We start from the raw sequence: 27,506 nt of genomic DNA, 5'->3' as shown, positions 1-27,506 counted from the left end.
GACCAATTATTGAAACACAGTCCTAAAGAGGTAGTTAGTGAAATTAGTTACTGTAACAATGTGACATAATTAAATGTAATTTGAGAAAAGTGACAAATCAACAAGAAAATGTAACACCCTTAAAGATGATGCACTTAAATATTCAGTGTCTCAGAAACCAACTAGACTTTAAGACATAACAAACTGGGATTACTTCATCTGTTATGATTTCAACTCTGGTAATAACTAATTTTTTTCTGATCTTCATCCTATCTGGATAGTGTTACTTATGAAATTTATACGTGGTATGTACATAAATGTTTCAAAATACTCTCTACACTTCATTTCACTTAGATTCAGTGTTCAGAATATTGGTTTTAATGTGCCAATACTTCTAATATATGTAATTTTTTATGAAAGTGATACTAACCAAAATATATGAATAATTAAACTTTTCATTGCCATAAAACTTAGCTAATAGTGTGTAAGATAATATGTCTTTATGGGCTTAGTGACACCACACACTATACATTATAAAAACTGGCATTCCAGCCAGCTTTTCAGAAAATTAGTTCAAATTTGGTGAAACTAATTAACTTACAATATAATCGACAGTAAACTACAAAAACTGTTACATTTTCCATAACAGATAGTGCCTCTTTGCATTTTAGATTCTTGTCTTTGACATTACACTTTTGCTGACCTAATTTTTATACACAACATGGGTTGGCATACTTCATTAATGGATTAAGCCTTTAATTAAGGTTTTCATAATTTTCCATGATTTTCAGTATAGTGCTTGTACTGGTAAATAGGATATACTCAGTGTATGCCCATAAAATGGTTCCAAAAACATTTCTAAATTCCTAGACCACTATATTGTTCACAGACTAAATTTTTATCAGTACTGACAGTAGCAAAATCAATCCTAGCAGTTTCACAAATGACTGTGAAGTTCCAAAAATAACAATTTGTACACAAGCAGGCCAGATTCAAAAGCCGCTAAATGCATTTTTTTTTAAATTTTGACTGGAGTGCACTACCATATAAATTTTTTTCAGTCCTGGAACGATGGAATGGGTTTCAGGGTGCAAACCCACAATAAACCATTGAAATTGGCTGTGGAAAATCGTATTCAGTTGCAAAAGCTTCTAACTGCACATTGCCTTTGAGTTCAAATCCTGCAAAGAGTCCAATGTTTGCAAAACCAACCAAATTCAATACGCATGGTGGTCATCGTGCCATGTCCAGATGCAAGGAATACCAACTGACATCAGACTTACCAATCTAGACATTCAAAGTTACCTTTCAGTTTGTTACAATTCAAAGGGATGTTTTTCTTATTCAGAATTAGGTTGGCTGCACTGTAGCGAATGCGTACACAACAATGAAGCTCTTGCTGCCAATGCATTGTCGAAATAGACACTGCTAAGGACAGTTCAGCTTATCAGTAGGACATTTGTTGACATGTTTTGAAGAAAATAAGTTATTTTGTGGATGTTTTAAATGTAAAAGATGGTAAAAATGAAGTGGGAATAATTGAAACAGTAGGAATACTGCAAGAAGTCAAATGCACTGTAGCAGTTGCAAATGACCATGACGAGACCAAGAGTGATGGTCCCTCCTGGAAAAGGAAGAGGCATCCTGATCAGTGAAAAAGAAATGTTTCCAAAACAGAAAGGTAAGGACAGGAAAAGTATTATTAAAGAAATGTAATGCAATGAATGCTGTGTTGACACTAATAACCTTTAATTGTCTACATAGTGAGTTTGTAGAATTATATGTCCAATTTCCACTGTGCTAGCAATCATCTTCAGATCACAAAATAATGTTACAGAGTGTAACATGTCACATGTTGTACAATCAAGCACTGAATCATTAAAAAATAATGCAGTACTTGAATTTAAAACATGTGATGTGTTACAGTCAGTAATGACATATAATGATCTTGAGATGATTGCTAATACATTTGAAACTAGTAAAAGTACACTGTCCAGCAACATTAGTGTGACTGCCTATCAAAAGCCTGAGTAACCACTTTTTGCAGTGCAGAGCACTGTGAAACATCTAGAAAGAGGGTAATTGAGGCTCTCAGAGGCACCAAAAGGGATTTGGAGTATGATGACCCTGATGGTGTCACCATCTGCACTAAATTTCTTGGCTAAGGATATGTGGTATGAACACCCCGATCAAGGTGATCCCACAGATTCTGGATTGTGGAGTTTGGTGGCCATGGGAGTATGGTCAGTTTATCACAGTGATCTTTGAACCATGCACATATGCTGCAAGCTGTGAGACACACTGAATTTTGCTGCTGGTAGATGCCATAGAGCCCCACTTCATAACTTCCTTCCTTTGATCTTGACCCTTCTGGTGATTCAATAGCCGTGGTCCAATGGAGCACAAAACATTATTCACCTGAAAAGGGCCCCTGTTGCCATTCAGTGGACATCAAGTTGCAGTAACTGAGTTGCTGAGTTGCTGAGTAACAGCAGTCAGCTTGGGTACTTGAACCAAGTGCCTGCTGCAAAGGCCCATATGCAACAAGATTAAGTGAATGGTCCTTGAGGAGACCCTGTTGACAGTTCATCTGGGCAGTCAGCTCCTCAACAGTTGTAATCTATTTGACTGTACACATCTCTGCAGCCATTGCTAACCCTTGTCATCCATGGTCCATGGTTCACCACAGTTGCCTTGATCCAGTATTGGATAGTGCTATCTTGCCATAGATGGTGTACTTTAACCAAAGAGCCACATGAAGTGTTTACAGGCTTAGCCATTTTAGAAATGGTTCCATGCTTGCCTCAAAATCCAATGTCATGCCCTTTTCAGACATCAGGTAATACGATGACAGCTGCACTGTTTTCCATCTACCCCAACAAACTTTATATGTCCTCCATTGGTAAAGCTGCCACCTGCCATCTGTGAGTGACTACAACATGTTGATGTCAAACATGGACAGTGGTTACATTAATGTGATGGGTCCTTGTATTTTACAAACTGACGATCTAGACACATCAAAGTTATATTGATGTTTTATCATATTGCTCCCAGACTTTTTCTGATAGAAAATGAAATAACTTGGAAATTGTAAAGTTAAAAACTTCTATTAATAAACTAAAATAAAATAACAAAATTTTATATTTGCATTCTTTTCACTCATTTTAGTCAATAGCACCATTTAACTGAACATAGAAAATTACACTGTCTAGCTTTTTCTCCCTTAGTAAAACCATAAAAAATAAAATAAAGCTAACAAAATCTCAGAGATTATCTTAAATAGAAATAAATTGTTGGTATTTTGGTGTTTAGCACTGGAGTAAGATAAAGAAAATATACTTCTGTTACAGAGATTTATCTATGTAAAATTTATTTGTAAAAAATCACTAGATTTGGATTTATTCATAAAAGTCTTAATAAAAGCCCACAGAAAAGCAACTTAGGTCTGTATGGGTAAGGAGGGTGGGAGGGGGAAAGGGAGCCAAATGATTTGTCCCCTGCATGGAGAAATGTTTTTGAAACTGCTCTGCCTGCATGGCACCCTCATATGCCAACCTGTTTATGGGTCATCTAGAAGAAAGCTTCCTAGTCTCCCAAAACTCACAAACCCTAGCCTGTTTCAAGTTCACTGATGATATCTTCATGACCTGCACTTAGGGCCAAGACACCCTATTGTCAGTCTTTCACAACCTCGACACCTTCTCTCCCATATGCATCACCTTGTCCTCCTCAACCCAAAGAGCACCTTCCTGGACATTGACCTCCACCTCTGATGACTCTGTCCACTTTAAATCCACTAGCCACCAACAGTACCTACATTTCAACAGTTGCCATCCATTCAACATCATAAATCCACCCAGTCATCCTGACCACCCATGGGTGACACATTTGCCTAGTATGCTTACAGTCTCACAAAGGCCTTCACAGACATGTACTATGACTAAAACCCACCACAAACAGATCTCCTGTGCCACATCCTCACACACTCCCAATCCTCTCACCACCCACAAGAATCAGCTGCAAACGAGTGAACCCTGTCCTTTGTGACAGTTTAAATTATCTACCATCATGCTGTTATGAGGGATATCCTACCCAAGATCATTTCCACCCCTTCTCAAGTGGTACTCTGTTGCCCACCCAATATACAAAGCATTCTTAGTCCATACCTATGCCACTACCACTCCTAAGCCATTGCCACAGGGATCATATCCCTGTGAAAGAGTCAGGTGTAAGATCTCACTAATCCACCCATCTAGCACCTCCTACTCTAGTCATGCCACAGGCTTCCATGATTGCTTCAGGTGCTGAGTCACCTGTGAAAGTAGCCATATTGTATACCAAGTCTGCTGCAAACACTGTACAGCTTTTTATGCCAGAATGACTACCAACTAGTTGACCACAAGGATGAATGACCATCAGAAAACTGTAGCCAAGAACAAAGTTGACCATCTGATGGTGCAAAATGCAGATGAGCATATCATGCTCAATTTCAATGGCTGCTTCACAACTATGCAGATGGGAGTTATTGTTGCAACATGTCCTCAGTTCCTGTAACCAGCCCAGCCAGAAAGTGGCTGCCTCCTTCTGAGTCACTAGCAGCCCACCCCCAAGCCCTCTCCCTACCTTCCACCTCTCTCTCCCACTACCGACACCACACAACACAACCCCCACTTCAACCTAGACAGACCTGGCACTGTGTGTCCAAGTGGTTTCATGTAGGGGCACAGGTGTGCCTGTGTATGTTTGTACTCTAGCTCAAAGAAGGATTATTCTAGAAGTTAGTAAGCTTTCTTTCTTTCTGTCTTCTTCTTCTTCTTCTTCTTCTTCTTCTTCTTCTCCTCCTCTCTTTCTCTCTCTTTTTTTTCCTGTCAATGAGTTAATGATTCTGTTTTTTGGTGTGTACTCCTAAAGTATTTACAGTCAGAATGTGTTAAATGAGCACACTGATTTTAGTAACAACTGGTTGTTTGATATTTTTTATGACTTGTTATGATGTCAAAACACCTGCAAGCTCTACTTTCTCATGGCTTTGAAAGAATGTTGTGCAGTGGTTGACTTTTATACTTTACGCTTGCAATGTCCTTTAGCTACCGATTTTTTAACTGTATTTTCATGCTCTGCAATTTCTCACAACAATCTGTGGCCTTACTTTTCCAAATGATGCCATTTTAATATTTTATATAGTTTCTTCATGTTATTTTGTATGTGATTTGTTTGTGTCTTTCTTATTAGTTTTATCTTGTGTTGAATATATCCTTAAAAAGCAAAATATCTTATTTAGTGCACCTTTATTTGAGATCTGACTGCTCTTCAAGTTGCACTCCTTCATTCAGGTCCACCAAAAGTTTGGGCTGCAGTTAGTATTCTTCCTTCACCCAATATTATTTTAATGTTTTCTGCCATTTTGTTATAAAACTGTCTCATAATTCCTTAATTTGTTTCCACTCTGCAGCAGAGTTTATGCTGATTTAAAACTTTTCTGGCAGATTAAAATTGTGTGCCCGATTGGGATTCAAACCTGGGACCTTTGCCTTTCACGAGCAATTGCTCAACCAACTGAGCTATCCAAACATTACTCATGACTCAGTCTCACAGATTTACCTCTACCAGTATCACATCTCCTATCTTCCAAACTTCACAGAAGTTCTTTGGCATACCTTGTGAGACTTCAACTACCGAAAAAGTGATATTGTGGAGACATGTCTTGTTTCCAGGAGTTGAGGTAGAGGTGGAAGTAAAGCTGTGAGGTTGGGACATCGGTTGTGCTTGCATAGCTCAGTTGATAGAACACTTCCTATGAAAGATAAAAGTCCCATTTTTCATTTCCTGTATGGCATACAGTTTTAACTTGCTAGGAAAGTTTCTTTCTGATAATGTCTTATCCTTATGTAACTTCATGTTTGGTAAAGCTTACAACAGTTATGTATGTATGTGTTTATCCATTAATCCATAAGCATGTGTCAAATGATATTGCATTATTGAAACCCAAAGGTAAAACATATTTTTAATGTAATTTGTATTTTAATTATGTTCAAATCTGTGATACTTCTGTTAAATTAGAGTGCACTTTTCTTGAGTTTAGAGTTCCACTTGGCAATGGATTAACAATTTACTTTCTCACCTGTGGATTTGTTACCACTAATACATGCCTGTGTGAACATGTACTTTTTGATGTAATATGTTGTATTTATTTTTTAAGTCATTGATATGTATCTTTCATATTTGTCTGCTTTATTTGTCTTTTATCAGTTTCTGAAATTGTGTCCTTTATAGTAACATATGGAATAAGTTGTATTCCATGCTTATTCGTTTTTGGCTTACTACAGTTGTGATGCTGACAGTCTGCTGAAACATGTAATTATAAGAAATTAAGTGTGACCTAGACAGAAATATTCTATGTCTAAGTGCATCATGATCACATAATTCTATAAAGCCTTTCTGTCATCTATTGTTAAATGTATAAAATAGATACAAGATGCAGCAGTTGCAGTTTGTAAGATATTTTGTATGTGTAATTATTATCATTCCAGTGGTCTTGCCACAGTGGTAATGCCAGTTCCCATCAGATCACCAAAGTTAAGTGCTGTCAACCTGGGCTAGCACTTGGAAGGAGACCATCTGGTCTACCAAGTGCTGTTGGCAAATGGGGTGCAATCAGCCCTTGTGAGGCAAACTGATGAGCTACTAGAGTTTAGAAGTAGTGGCTCTGATCTCACAAACTGACATACAGCCAGGAGAGCAGAGTGTTGTCCACATGCCCCTCCACAGCCACATCCAGTAATGCTTGTGGGCTGAGGATGACATGGTGGCCAGTTGGTGCCATTTGGCCTTCATGGTCTGTTCAGGTGTAGCTTAGTTTAGTTTTTAATTATTGTCATACTATTATTTCTGAAATTTGCAAGAGCCATCATTGTGACAGCTCCATGCAAATAAAATGTAAATAAAACATACAAACAAATGTCAACAGGATGTGTCACCATTAACTGAAACTTCCTGGCAGATTAAAACAGTATGCCAGACTGAGACTTGAACCTACAGCCTTTTCCTTTTGTGGGCAAGTTCTCTCCTAACTGAGCTACCCAAATACAACTTACAAATTATTCTCACAGCTTTATGTCTACCAGTATCTCATCTCCTACTTTCCAATTTTTTCTTAAAATTTTATGTATTACACAATCACTTTTCACGGTACTTGGGTGACCCTATCAAGTACAATCATTCAGTTTATTTGTCTTTAGGTTGAATGACAGCCTTAAGTCTCAATCTGAAGTATGCACATGCATGACATGATGTATTTGAGTTCCTATAGCTGTATATATCACTTTTACATCAACTTAGAAAATTGCAGAGTTTATATAATAAAACTTCACCTCTCTGGTCATCTTTGCCAGACAATGGAATTACTGAACATGCACAATTCACAACATACCTATGAGATGAGCAAAATTAGATGACAAAGAAAAATATTTTGAGAAGTTTAAGTCCACACTGCAGTTTGAGACACAGAATGATATATATTGTGCAGAAAACACTGAAAACAAATAGAATAACTGATAAATAAAATGGAAAACAAAATCTCTGCTAGATTGATGAAACTTCCTTCATTATCTTAAAAAGATACCAACATTCACTCATTCCTGTTATGGACCACCTCTTCAATGAAAATTTGAATGAAGTGTTTCCATCTGAATTAAAATATACAATAGTGAAGCCATTGCACAAAAAGGTAGTATGATGAAGTTGAAAACTACCAACCTAGTATTAGAAAAGATTACTGCAATAAGGTTAGAAAGCTTTCTTGTCAGAGGAAAAAGGCTTCTCAACAACATCTGCCATGTGTGAACTAATACATACAACATTTATGAAAATGGACGAGAAAGAAAAGATGAAACATTTGTTGCCAGATTATCATGTGCACTTGACACAGTATCTGATGAGCTGCTACTTGATAAAATCGAAGCTTATGGTTTCAGAGGAATAGCCAAAAGTCTCTTACAGGCATACCTACAGGATACATATCAACTCACAAAAATAGGGGGAGACTATGAAGAACATTTGAAGCACTAAACCGCCATCTTAACTCTTCTCTACATTTTATTACTCTAGTTTTGAAACTTTTTGGACTGATGGGACAAACGTACATGAGAAGAGAAAACTTAGCTGTAAAGAGTAATGGAAAAGAGTTGAAAAACTGAAAAGTGACAAGTGATAAAGAGGGAAAACAGCACAAGTAGCAGCGAAAGAAACAAAAAAATGTGAGGTACTGACAAAATATAATGAACTTGGAGTAGAATAAGGAATGTAAAGTCTCAGATCAACAAAATTCTTTCTCATCTTCCACATATCAAGCTTTGTCTAAAATGCATGTGTGATATGTCAACAGTTTCCACTAACCCACTGACATAGTCACTGAAATTAAAAGAGTGCTAGAGAACTACATGAACAATATTTGCTGGAAAATGCCTGGCAAATCAAACGGAGCCAACAATGCTACCAACAGCATGCATTTGTCAATAAATATTTCAAACCACCTAAACTGCAGCAGAGCTAGGCATTCATGATGCAAAGCATCATTTTATAAATGGGAGATTGTATACAGCCTTGAATCCCATTGTTACACACTGGAGCAAACAACACACTATGCCATTTGTGAATACTCAAAATGGAATTTTCTAGGAGGCTGAAATGACTTCATAAAGGTCTTTCCAAATGCTATTGTGTAGTTACTCTTAATGTTCATTTGACATAACTATGCTTTAATATGTTAATATTTTCATGTTTACCTTCTATCTAATTTTTCTGTTTCATACATGTTACATTTTTCAGTTGCTTTTCCATGCACTAAATAATATAGAATATAAATGATATTTGGAAAAATGGCAGTTCATATATATTGGGAAAAATGTTGTCTAAAGCTTGTCTGCTTGTGTCTGTGTATGTGTGGTTGGATATGGGTGTGTGTGCGAGTGTATACCTATCCTTTTTTCCCCCTAAGGTAAGTCTTTCCACTCCCGGGATTGGAATGACTCCTTACCCTCTCCCTTAAAACCCACATCCTTTCGTCTTTCCTTCTCCTTCCCTCTTTCCTGATGAAGCAACCGTTGGTTGTGAAAGCTTGAATTTTGTGTGTATGTTTGTGTTTGTTTGTGTGTCTATCGACCTGCCAGCGCTCTCGTTTGGTAAGTCACATCATCTTTGTTTTTAGAAAAATGATTTTATGTTTATATATAAGAAGATCTGGGTGTATACACACAAACTACTTGCTATGGCATTCTCCTTCAAGATACTACAAACGGTAACACAGAGGGTGATACATGTATCAAAATTTGGACATATACCAATTGATAAATATTTTTATGCTGCTTATTCTCACTGATTAAAGCTTTGTAACAACAGTAATACAGAAATTGTACGTCTACATCTAAACCTATACTCTGCAAACCACTGTGAAGTGCACAGCAGATGGTATATTCCACTGTACCAGTTATTAGGGTTTCTTTCTGTTCGATTCACATAAGGATTGAGGGAAGAATGATTGTTTAAATGCCTCTGTGTGTGCTGTAATTAATCTAATCTTGACTCACAGTCCCTATGGCAGCAAGAAGAAGAGGATTCTAATATATTTCTGGAACCACAATTTAAAGCCAGTTATTGAAACTTTGTAAGTAGGTTTTCTTGGGATTGTTTATGTGTATTTTCAAGAGTCTGCCAGTTTGGTTTCTTCAGAAGCTCTGTGATTACTCACAAATCTGTGATTACTCATGCTGCCCTTCTCTGTGTATGCCCAACATCCCCTGTTAGTCCTATTTGGTATGGGTACCATAGACTTGGAATATTCAGAGTGGGTCGCACAAGTGATTCGTAAGCAATTGCTTTTGTAGACTGATCACATTTTCCAAGTTTTCTACCAATAAACCAAAGTCTACCACCTGATTCATCCACAGCTGAGCCTATGTGATCATTCCATTTCATATCTGTGGCAAGTTTCACAGCTAGGTATTTGCAGGAGTTGACCAATATCAACTGTGACTGATTGTATTATAGTAATAGGATAATATATTTTTTTCATTTTGTGAACTGTGTAATTTTACATTCATTAACATTTAAAGCAAGCTAGCAAAGTGATTTGGCACTCTTTATACCACAGTTAAATCTTATCAAGGTCTGACCAAATATTTATGCAGCTTCTTTCAGATAGTACTTCACTACAGATAACTGTGTCATCTACAAAAAGTCACTATTGACATTGTCATTAATGTACAACATGAACAGCAAGAGTCTCAACACATTTCCTTGTGGCATACCTGAAGTTACTTCTACATTTGACAAAGACAACATGCTGCACCCTCACTACTAAAAAATCCCCAATATAGTCACAAATTTTGCTTATATGCCATATGATCATACTTTTGACAATAAGTGTAGATGTGGCATTGACTCAAATACTTTTCTGAAATCAAGAAATACTGCATCCACCTGACTGGCTTAATCCAAAGTTTTAGTACATCATGTGAGAAAAGTGCGGGTTTCGTTCCACATGATTGATGTTTTCAGGATCCATGCTTGCTGGCATGGAGGAGGTTGTTCTGCCTGAGGTACCTCATTATGTTTGTGCTTAGAATATGTTCCAAGTTTCTACAACAAATTGATGTCATGGATATTGAATGGTAGTTTTGTGGATCACTTCAACTACATTTTGTGCGTTTTGTCAGTCTTTCATTCAAGGGACCTAAGACAGATTCTAGTTAGAAGGACGGCTAACTCAGCTACAAATTCAGTATAGAATCTGACAGGGATTTCATTAGGCTTTGGAGCTTTGTTCAGTTTTAACAATTTCAGATGTTTCTCAACATCACTGGCACTAACACTTATTTCACTCGTAACTTCAGTGGCATGAAGATTAAATTGAGGCAATTCTTCTGGGATTTCCTTTGTAAAGGAACATTTGAAAATGAAATTAAGTATTTCAGCTTTTGTTTTGGTGCCCTCAATACCAGTTCCTGTCTCATTCATGAGTGTGTGGTGTGGTGTCATAAGGCTTAGGCCTGTCCCACCCCTCATTAAATCAACCAAGACTTATACGAATAATTGTAAGAACAGTTATTATTATTATGTTCTTTAAGTTTGTTTTTGGGTTTTCAGAAATACTGTGGGAAGAAAGTTTATTTATGTTGCAGATAACATGGAACATGTTGCCCAACGATCACCATGAAAGTTCGACGTAGCGGCAAGTGGCTGCAAACTACCGCGAGCCATGGAAGAGACTGGGCCACGAGGGTGTCGAGCTTCCTAGGTCATTGTTGGACAACATCAAAGGAAGAGATATTCTGCCTTCTCTTTGTAAAACAGACCAATCGAGTCTTGAAAGGTTCATGTAAAATGTATAGGCGGGTGACACATTAGGTGAGACCTGATGCCTATAATACTTCCACAGTTATTAAAAAGTTGTTAAATGGCAAAACCAATAGTTCATCATTTATATAGATAAAAAGCAGTAAAGATATTGGAAAGGAAGAGTTGTGGCGTCAGAACGAAAAGTGATACATCGCTCAGCAACAAAGAAGGACGTAAACAGCGGGCATTACGTGGTGAAAAGAAATCAACTGATAAAATAGTAAGTCTGTAATTAAGCATAAAACCACGTAACACTGCAGTGAGCACTACCTTTGGTTCCACTAATAGCCCTTACATGTGACCAGAATATCATAAGGTTTTGTGAAAGGTTATTTGACAATATTCTGTTATGGTAGTCACTGAAGGCTTCAACACTGCTCTCTTGAGAGCCAAATGCATGCAATTCAGCATCTCTGTATCTATAGCCCTAGGCTTTGTTTTACATCTGGTATGCAGTAATCTCTATTTTTTTAAAAATTTTTTTAGAAGCTTCTTTATAGTGACTAGTGATTATATATCATGGAGGGTCCCTCTCATTATGGAGTGATCTACTGGGTACATATGTGTCCAGTGCATGGTCAACTATTCTTTTAAACTGTACTGTGCTGAAAGTTTCAGGTTCCTCAATGAGATATGACATTGCTGATTTTTAATCTAGCTTCCTGAACATATATATCTTTCTACTTGTTTTGGTTGTCCTTTGTACTTCAATAATCATTGTTGCCACATCCACCTCATCATCACTTATACCATTTTTGGTGTGGACATCCTCAAAGAGGTCAGGTCTATTTGTTGCCTATAGATCTAAAATATTTTCATCATGAGCAGGATTCTGAATTATCTGTTCTAGGCAGTTTTCAGAGAAGGGATTTAGTAATATTGCACAGGATGTCTTATCATGCACACCACTAAGAAAACTGTCATTTTCCCAGTTGATTGTTGGATGATGAAAGTCTCCACTGATGATTGCAATATGACTGGTGAAATTAAGTGCAAGTGAGCTGAGATTTTGTGTTCTAAAGATATCAACATAACCAAAAGCAGGCTAACTTATATCTTTCTCATCTTAAAGAGCTCCTTTAATATGTTGCAAATACTATGAGAAATATGACAATTGCTTTTACGGCAACAGAAAACACCAAAGTCTTTCCAAATTTAGAAATGCATTCCCACACATTCATTTCATTACGTAGAAGTAATTTACTTTAGTCAGCTAACAGAGTTTTATAAAGCTGGAACTGAGCTACCAATACTTATTTTACAAATATTACAAGAAAAAGTTTCAACCATTTTATTCCCAGACAAATTACTTTGACAACTGTGGAATGATGAAAGTTTTATTTGGCAATAGATTAGTTAGAATAATAATATCAGTCATGGACGTTCTGCAAGACAATATATCTATTTTTGCATTAAAAAACAGCTGGGATCGTACCTCATCCGACAGAGCTGGGGACTTTGCTTTTACCAATTCAGTTGCTTCAACATTCATAAGAAAGTCCATAAGATCTGAAGTGCTTTCTGCATTATATCCTAAGTATGAAACATAACGGAAAGTTCTATCTGCTGCATTTTTATCAAATGCCCATGGATTAAGGGCTGCTCCACTTGACGCTATTCCACGATGGAAAAGACCTGTGGATAGACAAACTAGAAATAATCATCACCAAATATAATTTGTAATGAGATATTATGAGTATATTATTTATACTTTGTAGATATTTATTTTCTAGACATAGGTGAAGGGAGAGGTGGCAGAGAGAAAAGTGAATTAGACAGTCCAGTCACGCTAATGAAGCAACCACCTATGTTCAATATCAATGTGTGATAGCCACTCACAGATGGAAGGTGGCACCATGACCAGTGGAGGATATATATAACATGTTGGTGGGGATGCAAAAAACAGTGCACTCATTGAAACTTCCTGGCAGATTAAAACTGTGTGCCGGACCGAGACTAGAACTCGGGACGTTTGCCTTTCGCGGGCAAGTGCTCTACCAACTGAGCTACTCAAGCATGACTCACGCCCCATCCTCACAGCTTCACTTCTGCCAGTACCTTGTGTACGAAACTCCACTGCACAGTGAAAATCTCATTCTGGAAACATCCCCCAGGCTGTGGCTAAGCCATGTCTCCGCAATATCCTTTCATTCAGGAATTCTAGTTCTGCAAGGTTCGCAGGAGAGCTTCTGTAAAGTTTGAAAGGTAGGAGACGAGGTACTGGCAGAATTGAAGCTGTGAGGACAGGGCATGAGTCATACTTGGGTAGCTCAGTTGGTAGAGCACTTTCCCATGAAAGGCAAAGGTCCTGAGTTCGAGTCTCGATCCAGCACACAGTTTTAATTTGCCAGGAAGTTTCATATCAGCGCACACTCTGCTGCGGAGTGAAAATCTCATTCAGTGCAGTCATTGTCATAAAGTGGAAATAGAGGGATTTGTTTAACATACAACATCATCTTTGGCTTTCAGGCCATGGATGGAGGCATTTCTGAAATGACTAAGTTTGTAAACTGTTCACATGCTGCTGTGGTTAAATTATACTGTACGTGGTGAAATAGTGCTATCCAAAATTGGCTCCTAGACGACTGTGGTGCCCCTCAGTCTATAGACGACAGGTGCAACTGGCCTCTCAGATCAACCAATCAGCTACCAACAATGTCTCCTCAATGACTGATCAATGAATGTTGCTGTGTATGGACCTTCGCAGCAGGCACCTAGTTCATGCACCGGTGCTTACTGCTGTTCACTGGTGATGAGGGCTGGAAGTTGTACACTAATATCACAACTGGACATCCACTGGTTGGTGATATGTGGCCATTTCAGATGAGTCACATTTTAAAGTCAGTCAGAAAGATGGCCATTGGTGCATATGGTATGAAGTCTGAAAACAAACACTCTGAACAATATTTGGAAGGGTCCAGGGAGGAGGATGGAAGATTATGGTATGGGGAATGTTTTCATGTAATCACATGTGTGATCTCATCATTCTGGAAGACACAATGGATCAGCACATGTACGTTTCTATCTTTGGGGACCATGCCCACCTCTACATCTGTCTGTTATTCCTTGGCACGATTGTAATGACACATTTGTTGGCTTTGCCACCTCACAACCAATTTATCGGCTTCCAACCTAACCTGGATCATTTTGCCTGTATTTAGTGGTTCTTAAATAATAAATTGTCTTTGAAGTACAAACAGCACCTAATGATTCTCATTAATAGTTGATGTGATAATTTTTCGTTGGTGTTGGTTATAGACCTGATTGACACTGTCTGCCTCTCACTGCTAGACCTAATGGTTCTCCTTCAATGTGGCAGTGAGATAATACAGTCTGTCAGAGGGTGCAAACTAAAGAGTGCTTTGCTATAGTACATCACTTACAATTGCACATATAACTGTTTGCGATGATACAGATTTAGTACAAATGTGAACAGACTTAGTGAGACAGTGGAGTGCAAACCCTAACAATGACTCTGTGTGTGTGTGTGTGTGTGTGTGTGTGTGTATTTTATTATTTTTATTTAAATATAAATACAAATATGTATTTATCTAAAAACAAAGATGATGTGACTTACCGAACGAAAGTGCTGGCAGGTTGATAGACACACAAACAAACACAAACATACACACGAAATTCAAGCTTTCGCAACAAACGGTTGCTTCATCAGGAAAGAGGGAAGGAGAGGGAGAGGGTAAGGAGTCATTCCAATCCCGGGAGCAGAAAAACTTACCTTGGGGAAAAAAGGACAGGTATACACTCACACACACACACACACACACACACATATATCCATCCGCACATACACAGTCTTTCCCTCTCCTTCCCTCTTTCCTGATGAAGCAACCGTTTGTTGTGAAAGCTTGAATTTCGTGTGTATGTTTGTGTGTCTATCGACCTGCCAGCATTTTCGTTCGGTAAGTCACATCATCTTTGTTTTTAGATATATTTTTCCCACGTGAAATGTTTCCCTCTATTATATTCATATCACAAATATGTATTTATACATAAACATTATTTATATAGTTTGATTTGAAATGTAATTCTCCACTGATTTCTCCTTACTTTCCTATTTTCCTCAGTTTCTATCATAGCTAAGCAAAACATTAATTGTAAATTGTCATTGATCATGCTGATCTTAGTTTTTGATTTGTTAATATTCATTTTGGAAACAGTTTCACATAAATCAAGTTGCAAAAAGTTGAATGCACTAATAAGTATGCTACAAGGGGGGCCAGTGATGACTAAATAATGTCAGTTCCTGCAGTGCCACAGGAATCATGACTTACTAAGAAATAGCAACTTCCCAGACAACAACAACTAAGAAATTTTGCAATACCATTTGTGATGAAAAACGAATGAATTCAAGGTCTTCCTTTGATTTTGATATACCTGACCAACATATTGTGTTTGTATTTAGCGCAGAGTGCCAAGTATGGAAGAAGCTGGTTAACACTTAGCTGCAATGAATGAGTGACTGGAATGAAACAAGCAGATAAGTATAATTTAGTTGTAGCTATCACTTAACCCGTAATGTTGTGGAGAAATTGTGATATGTCATGAAATATTATTTGAATTGTATGAACAATGGAACATTAAATTTTATGGTTGTTTAAGAATGACTATGTTATAATCCTTTTCTCTCTATTTGTTGCTAATATTGAATAGAGCTGAAAACTGAAGCTTTCAATTACAAACATTCTATGACACCAATATTTAAAGTGTCATGAATGTGTATGTTACCTTATATTTTCTGTGTCAGTCCATTTTAATATGGGTAAGAGTCATCTGCTTCTCCTTTCTAAATTTCCTCTGTTTATCCTGCTTTCCTAACTGAGGAAACAACTATCAGTTTCAAAAATTATTCTTTTTGTACATATTTATCAATACTTCAAATTTCACATCCCTAAGGTAAATACTGGTCAGCCATTCTGTCTTCTTGAAAATCTGCTATTATGATACTTTGTCTTTGTAATCATACCTTTTGACAGTGGTGATAACAGATGATAATGAACTGAAGCTCCTCCTGCACTTTGACCAAAAATAGTAACATCATTGGGATTCCCACCAAATGCAGCAATATTCTGTTGTACCCACTGAAGTGCAAGGACTTGATCCTTCATACCAAGATTCCCAGGAAGGAGTGAATCACCAGTACTCATGAATCCTGAAAATATAAAAAACATATATTTTAAGTCTGAAGCAGAATGCAAATTCCTTTTTAACAAAGATGAGAAGTCAACAGACCGATTTTGAAACAGAGGGTAAGCGAACTACAGGATTCAAATCTTTCGTAGTTTACCCTATACCATCTATGTCCACACCACCACACAGTGACTGGCAGAAATTTCTTTGGGTACCATTCTGTCATTTCCTTTTCCATTTAAGAATGGTGCGCAAGAACACTGACTGTCAGTAAGCCTCTGAATGAACTCAAATTTCCCTGAGTTTTACATCATTGTCATTTTGTAAAATGTGTGATGAAGGAAATTATATATTGCCTAACTCTTCTTGGAATGTACACTGTTTGAATTCAGTACAGATTTATCCTTGATATAGGATGTTTCTGTTTTAGTGTCTGTCACTGTAATCTGATAAGCGCTTCTGTGATGATCTTGTGCTTACTAATAAACTCAATAACGTTCCTGTAATACTGCCATGGGATATGTCACAACTCACTTTTGCATCTGATAATTTCATCCTGCCATGGTGTGTTGAAGAGTTTTCAATCAAGTTATAAAGCTGGTGTGATATTTTATAAGCTCAACTTTTGATCAGTGTGTGACAGTGGGCCTTCTGGGATTTGAGGAAAGTGACCTAAACCTGGGTGTTTTTATCTACTGCCCTGTGACAGTTTCACAAGACTACTGTTTATGGAACCCATTTTGATTACTACAGATGTGATTTTTGGTGTTCAAACAGGTAATTATGCATGAAAATAAAACATATTCCATAATTCTACAAAAATTGATATCGAAAATATAGACCAATAGTTATGCACTTGATCTAGAAACTTTCTTTAAAATGGGAATGAGTTGTATCTTTCTGCAGTCACATGGACAACTTCAGAGTCTTATACTAAACTGTTACAAGAAGGGGAGCAAGTTCTTTGTCTTAACCTATATAGAATCATACACCTATCTTATCAGGTCAAATGAAGTACGGTATCATTTTCTGGGGAAATGTACATCAGCCCATAACAGTTTTCAGGAAAAAAAAGGCAATTATAAGAATAATGAAACAAGTGAGCAGCAGAAAATCATGCAAACCTTTCTTTAAAGATCTGAAGATCCTACCCCTTCTCTGCATTTATATACTGGAAGTAGTCACGCATGTCAAAAAAAGCATACTGAGAAAAGAAAACCTTTTTCCTCAAAACAAAAGTGTCCGTGATTACAGTACCAGGTCAGACAGTGACACACATGTCAATCATTGTAACACCACATTATGCCAAAAAGGTGTATATCATGCAGGAACAAAACTTTACAACAGAATACCAAGACATATAAAATCTCTTACTGAACTACAAAGCTTTAAAAAGTCTGTGACATCCTACCTTCTGAAAAACTGCTACTATTCAGTCTCACAGTATCTTATGCAAGAAAAAATGTAATTTGTATCTTTAATTGTAGAAATAAGTTATAAATATACAGTATTTCAAAAATTTGTAATTATTAACTGTATAGATCCAATTTGTCATAAAAATTTATAAAATTTATGTTTGACATTTGAAAATCCAATAGCTAAAAAGGTTTTCTGTCCAATATCCTGTGTACAATATATGTACTTAAAAAGAGATTTATATGGACAAATAAATAAATAAAAGTTGCTTTTCTCCTGTTAAGTGATTGTAGATGGTTTTCTTTTACTTTATCACTTTATCAATATGCAACATTTTGACGTTCATGCAATATTTGAAAGGAGACACCATAGAATGATCTTCCACAGTGAAACAGTTTTGCAAGATTAAATCCAGTAATTCAGTCTTTTCTTTCCAACCCTCCGTTCCAATACCAGAATAATTACTGGGATACTTTGTGGGTGACATCAAGTCATTTATTGACATTATGTAACATCAAAAGTTTTAGGATTTTTCATCAGACTAGAAGACAAATGTTTACTTTTGGATTCACTGAGTGCTTCTCACATTGCTCTTTGTAAATCTATTTGCATTTTTCCTCAAAAAGTCTTTGTCATTGTTTGCATCTGCATGTTGTCTTCATAGCAACTTTCTAACATAGCTAGTAAATAATGGCAGAATTTCCCATTTGTAACAAACTAACTTAGTCCATAACATGGGTAAAGCATATTATAGAATGTTTCTGAATTTATTCATTGCTTTTCCACATTCTCATCCTCACAGAAAAATGTTTGCTGTTGCATTGTGTATCTTGTTACAGCTGTGATGCAAAAATATTTTTCTACATTTCTTAACATTAATGCTGACATATGTGCTGACTGATTCTGTAACAGCCTCATGCACAGTGATTCCATACCCTGCAACAACTTCATCCAAAAGTTGGAATGTGTTAGTTACCAGCAGATGTAAGACATTGCCCTCACAAGTAGATTTTCTATCTCATGCAGGTAATCTTCAGGTAACATATTTAGCATAATCACTTGTGAATGCCTGTCTCTGGCACCTGCTTTAATCATGTGAGTTGGCCAATCTAGAACAAAGAAGTTGAAATATCCCCCGGTTACCACAGTATAATCGGAAAACGTTATATTATTTGTGTTTTCTCTATAGCTTTTAGTCACTACAGCTCCTAAATCAGGTGAGCTGTATAAACATTCAATTACAATGGTTGACTAACCTAGAGTGCTATCTTCACATAGATTAGGTTTCATTTAAAATGTGCAATAATCTCATTACACATTACTATCAGTAAAAATAGTACCATTGTGGTTCCTGTCAGATAGTAACAATCAATATTGTTTAGCCCATAATTTTTCAGTTGAGATAATGTTCAGTTCCTTACAACCTTAACAACAACATGATGGTCTACCATAACATTCCTTGTTTTCTATTCATTCTGCAAGTGTTTCATTCTATAATTCAAATAATAAATCATTATCAATTGTGTTGCAGTTAATAATAAGCACTCATTTTTTTTACAAAATGCAAAAGAGTCACTACTTCCTTATTTCCTCATCATGCTCTGTCGTAACAACTGCTCATTTCTGTTCCTCTTACTCTTTTGTTCTGAGAAAAATAATAGTATTTGATCCAATATGACTCAGATAGTTCTTTAGGCTGATTTTTTTTGCCTTTCATTTCATTTACATAGATGGATTGATGTCATTGGTGGATTCTAAGTTGTCATTATCTGCAAACATATTGAAACAAAATCATGGATAGTGACATATGAATTACAGAATCTGTGAGTTTTTTAAAATGTTGGAAGTGTGCTTACCTAATGGTCCAAGACGATAATTGATTGCAACATATACAATACCATTGTCAATAAAATACTCAGATGGTCGTGAACCACCAGATCCTGCAGTGAAGCAGCCACCATGAATATTCACTATTACAGGTTTGGGGTTATCATTATCTGATGGTAGCTGTCAGGAAAGAAAGTGAGAACTAGAGGCCAATACTTATTTAATAAGAGCTTTTCAACTATTTCAAAGTACGTGCACTATAATAGCAAAATATATCAGATATTGTATGCAGATTGTAACATTTGGTCATGTAATCTGTCTAGACAAATGCATCCAAGGAGAACTGTTGATTTACCTAGACACTGGTCTGTTTATTTTTTTCTGAGAATTGGGTGGGTAATTCTATAAATGAAGCTAATTTTATCACACCCTTTATCTTATACACTCTAGGCATAAACTCTGTCCTATAGGCAACACTTATTGTTCTAGTAGAACAATAAGTGTTGTTTTCCCTTTGTCTCTGGTTATACTAGGAGATTAGAAATGGAAATTCACTTGAGAAAACTATGAAATTATGAAGAGACAGAATTGCTGGCATGTACTTATCGTCAGGAGGTGAAATTCCAGTACCACTGGTTACACTTTTAAAAGTGAAAGTGAAAACACTAACCTGAGCCTTCTGAACTGTTAGATTGTTCACCAGCTGCATTACAATAATGAGTAATAGATAGGGGCAGGCCACACATGCCCTTTTAATGAGTGTGTGGATGAGGAGGGACAAGACCAATTGCAGTTGTCTCTATTAAATATGTCTGCCTGTAATACTGGAGTTTGCCTCCTAGAGGAGGTACTGGCCAACCATTCTGTCTCTTTGTAATTTTATAATCACAGTGTTGCCTATACATACTGAGGTGGAAACAGAACACGTGGTCATTAAAACTTAACATTGTACTGAACATTTTGAATTAGCAAATGTGAACTGCAAAGCTACATGTGATCAGTCATGTCTATCAGCATTGCAACCAGTTCATCTGTTATATTAACCCCTTTGTGTGACACTTAGAAGACAAAGTCATTAAAAAATTAACTGGGATTACCTGAAATAATTCTAGTAGAACAATAAGTGTTGTTTTCCCTTTGTCTCTGGTTATACTAGGAGATTGGAAATACTCCTCCAACATATACTTCTGAATTAAATTGTGTATTACATATCACTGACTTCTTCACACATTTTAGCATATGCTGTTTAGTTCACATTTCAAAAGCAAAAACTTGACTTTTATCTGAAAATTCGAAATCTAGCTCCACATGAAAATTTGTGAAGAATGGGTAACTGCACAAAGGTATATAATTTGTTTCATACAGGCAGACTGTAAGCTTTTCACATAAGTACATGCAACAATTTGAACACCTGTTGTAGGTATTCCTAACTAAAGGGTAGTATTTGCATACACTAATTATCCAAAGAAAAAGGAAAAGAGGCTGTCAGCCTCTGTATTTCAAGAAATAGTTCTTGCTATCACTTTGCCAAAGACATGAAATGGTAGCTGATTTTGACACCTGTTTCTTGTTAGTCTTCCAAGTATAAAATTATTGGCTATAGCAAAAAAATTAAATAAATCTTACTCAGCCACTCAACAGAGAAGCTTTTCACAGCACTGCAGCCCATTCAGCTAGTATACCTCTAGCATGATCTTAGCACACACTTGAATTACAAAACACTAATTAATATTTTTGGTGAGAACCACCCTTACTTTTTCTTTTGACTATAAGTTCCACTACATTGTACAGTAACAGGAGAAATCTTGCAGACCTGTCATCCATCCATTTCATGTCTGAAAGGCAAGTTTTATTTTCAAATTAAAATCCACCCTTCTCTTATTTTTCATCTTTTTTGTCAGTTTTAGGATCCCTTAATATTTCCTTCGAGAGTTCCTGGAAAAAACCTCTTAATTCTCTCTTGTGCCCAAGAGCCAGCTGGACCACCCAGCTGCTCAACATGCTGCTCAGCACATTGTGCTTCACTGCTCAACTTTAGGCAAATCTCCTATGAGTAAGACAAGAGTTTATGAGCAGTGTAAATGTTTCAAAGAGTTTCAAGGAGATGTTGAAGAAAATAACCACCCTAGATGTTCTGGCACATTAATTACTGATGACAATGTGGAAGAATTAAAGAAAATTATTTTGGAAGAAAAGTGCCGAATATCCATCAGAGAGGTTACTGATGATGTCAGCAGATTCCTTCCTTGGCTCATGCCTAGCAATTTTTTGAACCTTTTTGACATATTATGTGTAGCAGCAAAATTTGTCCCAAAGTTGTTGAATTTTGACCAAAAATGACATCACAGAGATAACTGAATGAAGTCAACAATGGTCCAGAACTTTTAAAGGAAATTTGAAGGGTATGAAGTTTACGATGGTGAATAAATAAAGATTCTTTTAAAAAAATAATCAAATCCAGACAATTCAACATCGGTAAATGTAATAAAGATGTAACTGCAGTTTAAAAGATACTTATAAGACAGTTTTTTATATGGATGATTAATCTTTGTCTTGACAGCAAAGATGAATCAGAATCACACCATTTGATAAATGATCAAAGAGCATTTTCTGGTTATCATGCAATCAGAGTACCTAAAATAAAATCTCGCAAGGATATCTTCAAATAGCAGAGGCAACCAATAATACAGTGGGATGGTGTTTCTTACCAAAATAAAGTAATTGAGTAAACAATTAGTAGCCAAGATTTTGATATATGTAACAAAAAAATGTTATTCTGACAATTATTGTGACAACAGTTTTGTAAAAGTATTCTGTCTCATCTGAATTAGTAGGTGTATGGCAAACACCACTATCTTACTTAAATTCTTTGTAGGGAACATAATACTGCCACTGTGTAAATGTGATTTAACAGGTAAGTCAATATGACACCAATGAGTTTACAGAAGCATTTAGTAGATCACAGCACCATCTCTAGGTGAGAAATGCTCTTTACTGCAATACTTAACAAGATCTATAGTGACTGAAGCCAGTCTCCTGCTGCCCATGGTAGGGTCAGCTGAATTCATTTCACTTGCAGTGACATGAAGGTAGTATGTATACACGCGTAAAAGTTTTGAATACAGCAGAAATTTATTTAATTGTGCAAATACTATCTCTTTCAAAGTCTCTAGAAGTGAGAAATGCCCATTGCTGCAGTGTGGTACAAGTTCTTCAGGCATGGAAGCCATTTTCCACTGCCCATGACAGTGTTAACTAATTTCATCATCAGTGATATGCTGGTAGTAGCTACACTCACCTGTACATGCTTTGAGCAGATATAAATTATTTACATGTGCAAGTGCTATCTCTTTTAAACTCTCAGTAAAAAAATTATCACATGCTACTGTGGATGTCAGTGACCTCTGCAATACTACATTTCATGTACACTATGAGCCTGCTAGCTCACTCAGGCTTATTTCTCTTGACTATGACCCATTAGAATTTCTATGGTCTGTTTTCCCATGCATGAATTTGTCAATTCTTGATTAATTGCACCTGAGATAGTAAATGGCAATCTTTTCTCCACCTCAAAAACACAGATTTTCATTTTCTTTTTACTTTTGAATAAAATTATATTGATACCTTCACACCTTCATAACAGATACGTGTTAGACACATGAACATGCAGCTATTAACTTTACATCTTCCTATCTTCAAGCAATTATCAAATTGAGAAATATGGCAGTTTAATATATGTAAATAGTGTGCATACATACTGCAGTACAAACGCGCACCTGAATCAGTGTAGTTTCCATTTGCTTTTATTTTGAGTCTACATTCTGTACAATCAATGTACATATCATAGAGGACAGTTGTAGAAACAATACTGTGAGCAAAGTTTTAACTACACATGATTTTTACATAGATGTTACATTAACTATTTTCTATCTGCAGTAGCCTGAATTCATTTTCAGAGACCACCTCCATAAGGATAAAGTTTGGTAAGAGAACAGCAGCCTGTACAGGAGGTCAGTGAATGAGTGAAGAATACATTTAGTCTCTAATTGTAGTTAACAAAGAATCAAGTTCTGAAACTTTTCAAATGTAAAAGTAAGGATTTAACCTAAAGGTAACACACACACATCGGTATCTGCACTCTACGAGTTGTCATCCACCACACCAATGCAGTGGCATCCTTAGGACGTTGTTATGCAGAGCATATGCCATTTCTGATGCAGACAGCTTAACCCAAGAACATGTACATGAAGAGGAACATAGATTGGTGGCCTTTATTCCATGTGCTGTGGAGTTCATTTAAGATTGGAAGAATATTAAGGACTTTTGACATTAAGAGTGTGTTCCATACACCTTCTAAGATTAAGGCACTAATCGACTCTGCGAAAGATAATTTGGGGCTTAGGAAACATGGTGTATACAAAATTCCATGTCAATGTGTGAAGGCTAACTACACTCCTGGAAATTGAAATAAGAACACCGTGAATTCATTGTCCCAGGAAGGGGAAACTTTATTGACACATTCCTGGGGTCAGATACATCACATAATCACACTGACAGAACCACAGGCACATAGACACAGGCAACACAGCATGCACAATGTCGGCACTAGTACAGTGTATATCCACCTTTCGCAGCAATGCAGGCTGCTATTCTCCCATGGAGACGATCGTAGAGATGCTGGATGTAGTCCTGTGGAACGGCTTGCCATGCCATTTCCACCTGGCGCCTCAGTTGGACCAGCGTTCGTGCTGGACGTGCAGACCGCGTGAGACGACGCTTCATCCAGTCCCAAACATGCTCAATGGGGGACAGATCCGGAGATCTTGCTGGCCAGGGTAGTTGACTTACACCTTCTAGAGCACGTTGGGTGGCACGGGATACATGCGGACGTGCATTGTCCTGTTGGAACAGCAAGTTCCCTTGCCGGTCTAGGAATGGTAGAACGATGGGTTCGATGACGGTTTGGATGTACCGTGCACTATTCAGTGTCCCCTCGACGATCACCAGTGGTGTACGGCCAGTGTAGGAGATCGCTCCCCACACCATGATGCCGGGTGTTGGCCCTGTGTGCCTCGGTCGTATGCAGTCCTGATTGTGGCGCTCACCTGCACGGCGCCAAACACGCATACGACCATCATTGGCACCAAGGCAGAAGCGACTCTCATCGCTGAAGACGACACGTCTCCATTCGTCCCTCCATTCACGCGTGTCGCGACACCACTGGAGGCGGGCTGCACGATGTTGGGGCGTGAGCGGAAGACGGCGTAACGGTGTGCGGGACCGTAGCCCAGCTTCATGGAGACGGTTGCGAATGGTCCTCGCCGATACCCCAGGAGCAACAGTGTCCCTAATTTGCTGGGAAGTGGCGGTGCGGTCCCCTACGGCACTGCGTAGGATCCTACGGTCTTGGCGTGCATCCGTGCGTCGCTGCGGTCCGGTCCCAGGTCGACGGGCACGTGCACCTTCCGCCGACCACTGGCGACAACATCGATGTACTGTGGAGACCTCACGCCCCACGTGTTGAGCAATTCGGCGGTACGTCCACCCGGCCTCCCGCATGCCCACTATACGCCCTCGCTCAAAGTCCGTCAACTGCACATACGGTTCACGTCCACGCTGTCGCGGCATGCTACCAGTGTTAAAGACTGCGACGGAGCTCCGTATGCCACGGCAAACTGGCTGACACTGACGGCGGCGGTGCACAAATGCTGCGCAGCTAGCGCCATTCGACGGCCAACACCGCGGTTCCTGGTGTGTCCGCTGTGCCGTGCGTGTGATCATTGCTTGTACAGCCCTCTCGCAGTGTCCGGAGCAAGTATGGTGGGTCTGACACACCGGTGTCAGTGTGTTCTTGTTTCCATTTCCAGGAGTGTATTTGGTTCACATAGTTCATGACAGGTGTGAGGAACATTACCATCATACGAGGCTACAACAGCTGGAAAAATTGCCAATAGCAGAACACTGCTTAAATGAGGAACACAGTATGAAATTTGATGAGACTGAGATAGTTACCAACACTTCTGATTTTTGGAACAGTCTCTATGAAGAGGCAATTGCAATTAGCTTGGCAGATAATTCAACTTGCTGAGATAATGGGTTTCCTCTTAGCAGGACATGGAATCCTGTACTATCCCACATCAAAACCAAACATTCATCGGTGTGGGTAATCCAACTGTTCAGAAATCATCCTGAGTGTGATATATTGTTGCTGCCAGTGTTCCACTATAGGGTTAGTGTTGTTTAACGTCCCGTTGACAACGAGGTCGTTAGAGACGGAGCGCAAGCTCGGGTTAGGGAAGGATCGGGAAGGAAATCGGCCGTGCCCTTTCAAAGGAACCATCCCGGCATTTGCCTGAAACGATTTAGGGAAATCACGGAAAACCTAAATCAGGATGGTTGGAGACGGGATTGAACCGTCGTCCTCCCGAATGCGAGTCCAGTGTGCTAACCACTGCGCCACCTCGCTCGGTCCACTAAAGGGGGCTCAACCTACCCATTCTTGGAGGGCGGCAACCATGATGGGCAGTGCATGCGCCATATACAGTACAGTGGCCTGTATAGGGTGTTGATTTCCAGCTTGGCGTCAGTTCTCAGTGGGACACATGAGCAGAAGCAGCATTCTCCTGAAGATGGTGACCAGTTCGATCGCCAAAATACCAAATTGAGTAGATTCAAGGATCCAGCAGCAAACCCGAAGAGACTTTCAAGACTTATTACTCCAGGAAAGGTTATGAAGTCACAAGAAATTCGTCTATTTGATAACTACAAACTGAAACATATCAGTGATTTCAGAGAAGGAAATCATGATGTTTGAACATATCAATTGAATTAAAAAAGAAATTATTCAGATATAAGAGTATAGACACTACACAGGTAACAAGACACTATAGCAGATACGAAGAAGGGATGTATAAAAGAGTACCACGTACATATCAATATTGACTGAGCATATTAATGAAGGTTTCATGTTATAAGACATTATATATTTGTTTATTACATATGTCATATGACAAATATGAATACAAAACTACAAAAAGAGAAATAAAAACGCTTTTCAAAGAGAAATTCACACAAAAATCGTGTTTCAAAAAGGTGCTCCTTATCAGCCAAAAATTATGTGTAGCAACTACCAAAGGAAGTTAAAATAATATCAAAATTCCACATATTCAAAAAATAGCCAAAGAAATGTTAATTAGTAAGAGTTTTTATAGTATCAAGGAATATTTGAATCATCAGCATGCAAAATACAGCAATTCAGCCAGAAAAATAGAGCAGTTTATTTCCTTCATCATAGTGACCCAACGTGCTCATTTGAAAAATTAATTGTATTTATTTTTTCTTCTAATTTCATATATTATGACCGTTATCAAGTCTATAGTTTCATGTTATATGTAAGAAAATCTTATTAGCCAACATATAATTATGAATCTTACATGTTCTGTTATCTATGACAAATCCTACATCATTTTATAATGATGAGATACAAGGATCTAAATAAATAAATAAATACATGTAGGAAAGTACCTCAGGAGTGAACACGTTGAGATAAAGGCAATCTTCAGTGCCCTCTATAGTTCCTTTACCAGTTAGCTGTGTGCAACTACTTGATGCTGCCAAGGCATCCCTCCTTTCAGTCCATGGTGATATGGGTACAGGTGGCTGCAAAGTACACCATATTTAACCATATGGGTTCATACACAGTGTTAACTGTAAAAGTGTGTCATTCAGTATTGGTTTTGAAAATA

The 27,506-nt window shown here is 37.7% G+C and overlaps 1 protein-coding gene across 1 annotated transcript in view; it reads right to left on the bottom strand.

Moving 5' to 3' along the window:
* The window catches only part of LOC126236712 (esterase FE4-like), a 78,023-nt gene that overhangs the window by 34,795 nt on the left and 15,722 nt on the right, over positions 1-27,506 (bottom strand). Inside the window, exons 3-6 of the mRNA XM_049946233.1 lie at positions 27,286-27,420; positions 19,791-19,941; positions 16,355-16,540; positions 12,809-13,008 (exon numbers count right to left, since the gene is read on the bottom strand). Coding sequence (XP_049802190.1) covers positions 12,809-13,008; positions 16,355-16,540; positions 19,791-19,941; positions 27,286-27,420 — 672 coding nt within the window. The remainder of the gene's footprint in view (positions 1-12,808; positions 13,009-16,354; positions 16,541-19,790; positions 19,942-27,285; positions 27,421-27,506) is intronic.

Source organism: Schistocerca nitens, chromosome 2, assembly GCF_023898315.1.
Source record: "Schistocerca nitens isolate TAMUIC-IGC-003100 chromosome 2, iqSchNite1.1, whole genome shotgun sequence".
In the NCBI taxonomy this organism is placed as follows: Eukaryota; Metazoa; Arthropoda; class Insecta; order Orthoptera; family Acrididae; genus Schistocerca; species Schistocerca nitens.
Note: the sequence above shows the minus strand (reverse complement) of the source record. Positions and strands in the feature narration are given on the sequence as shown.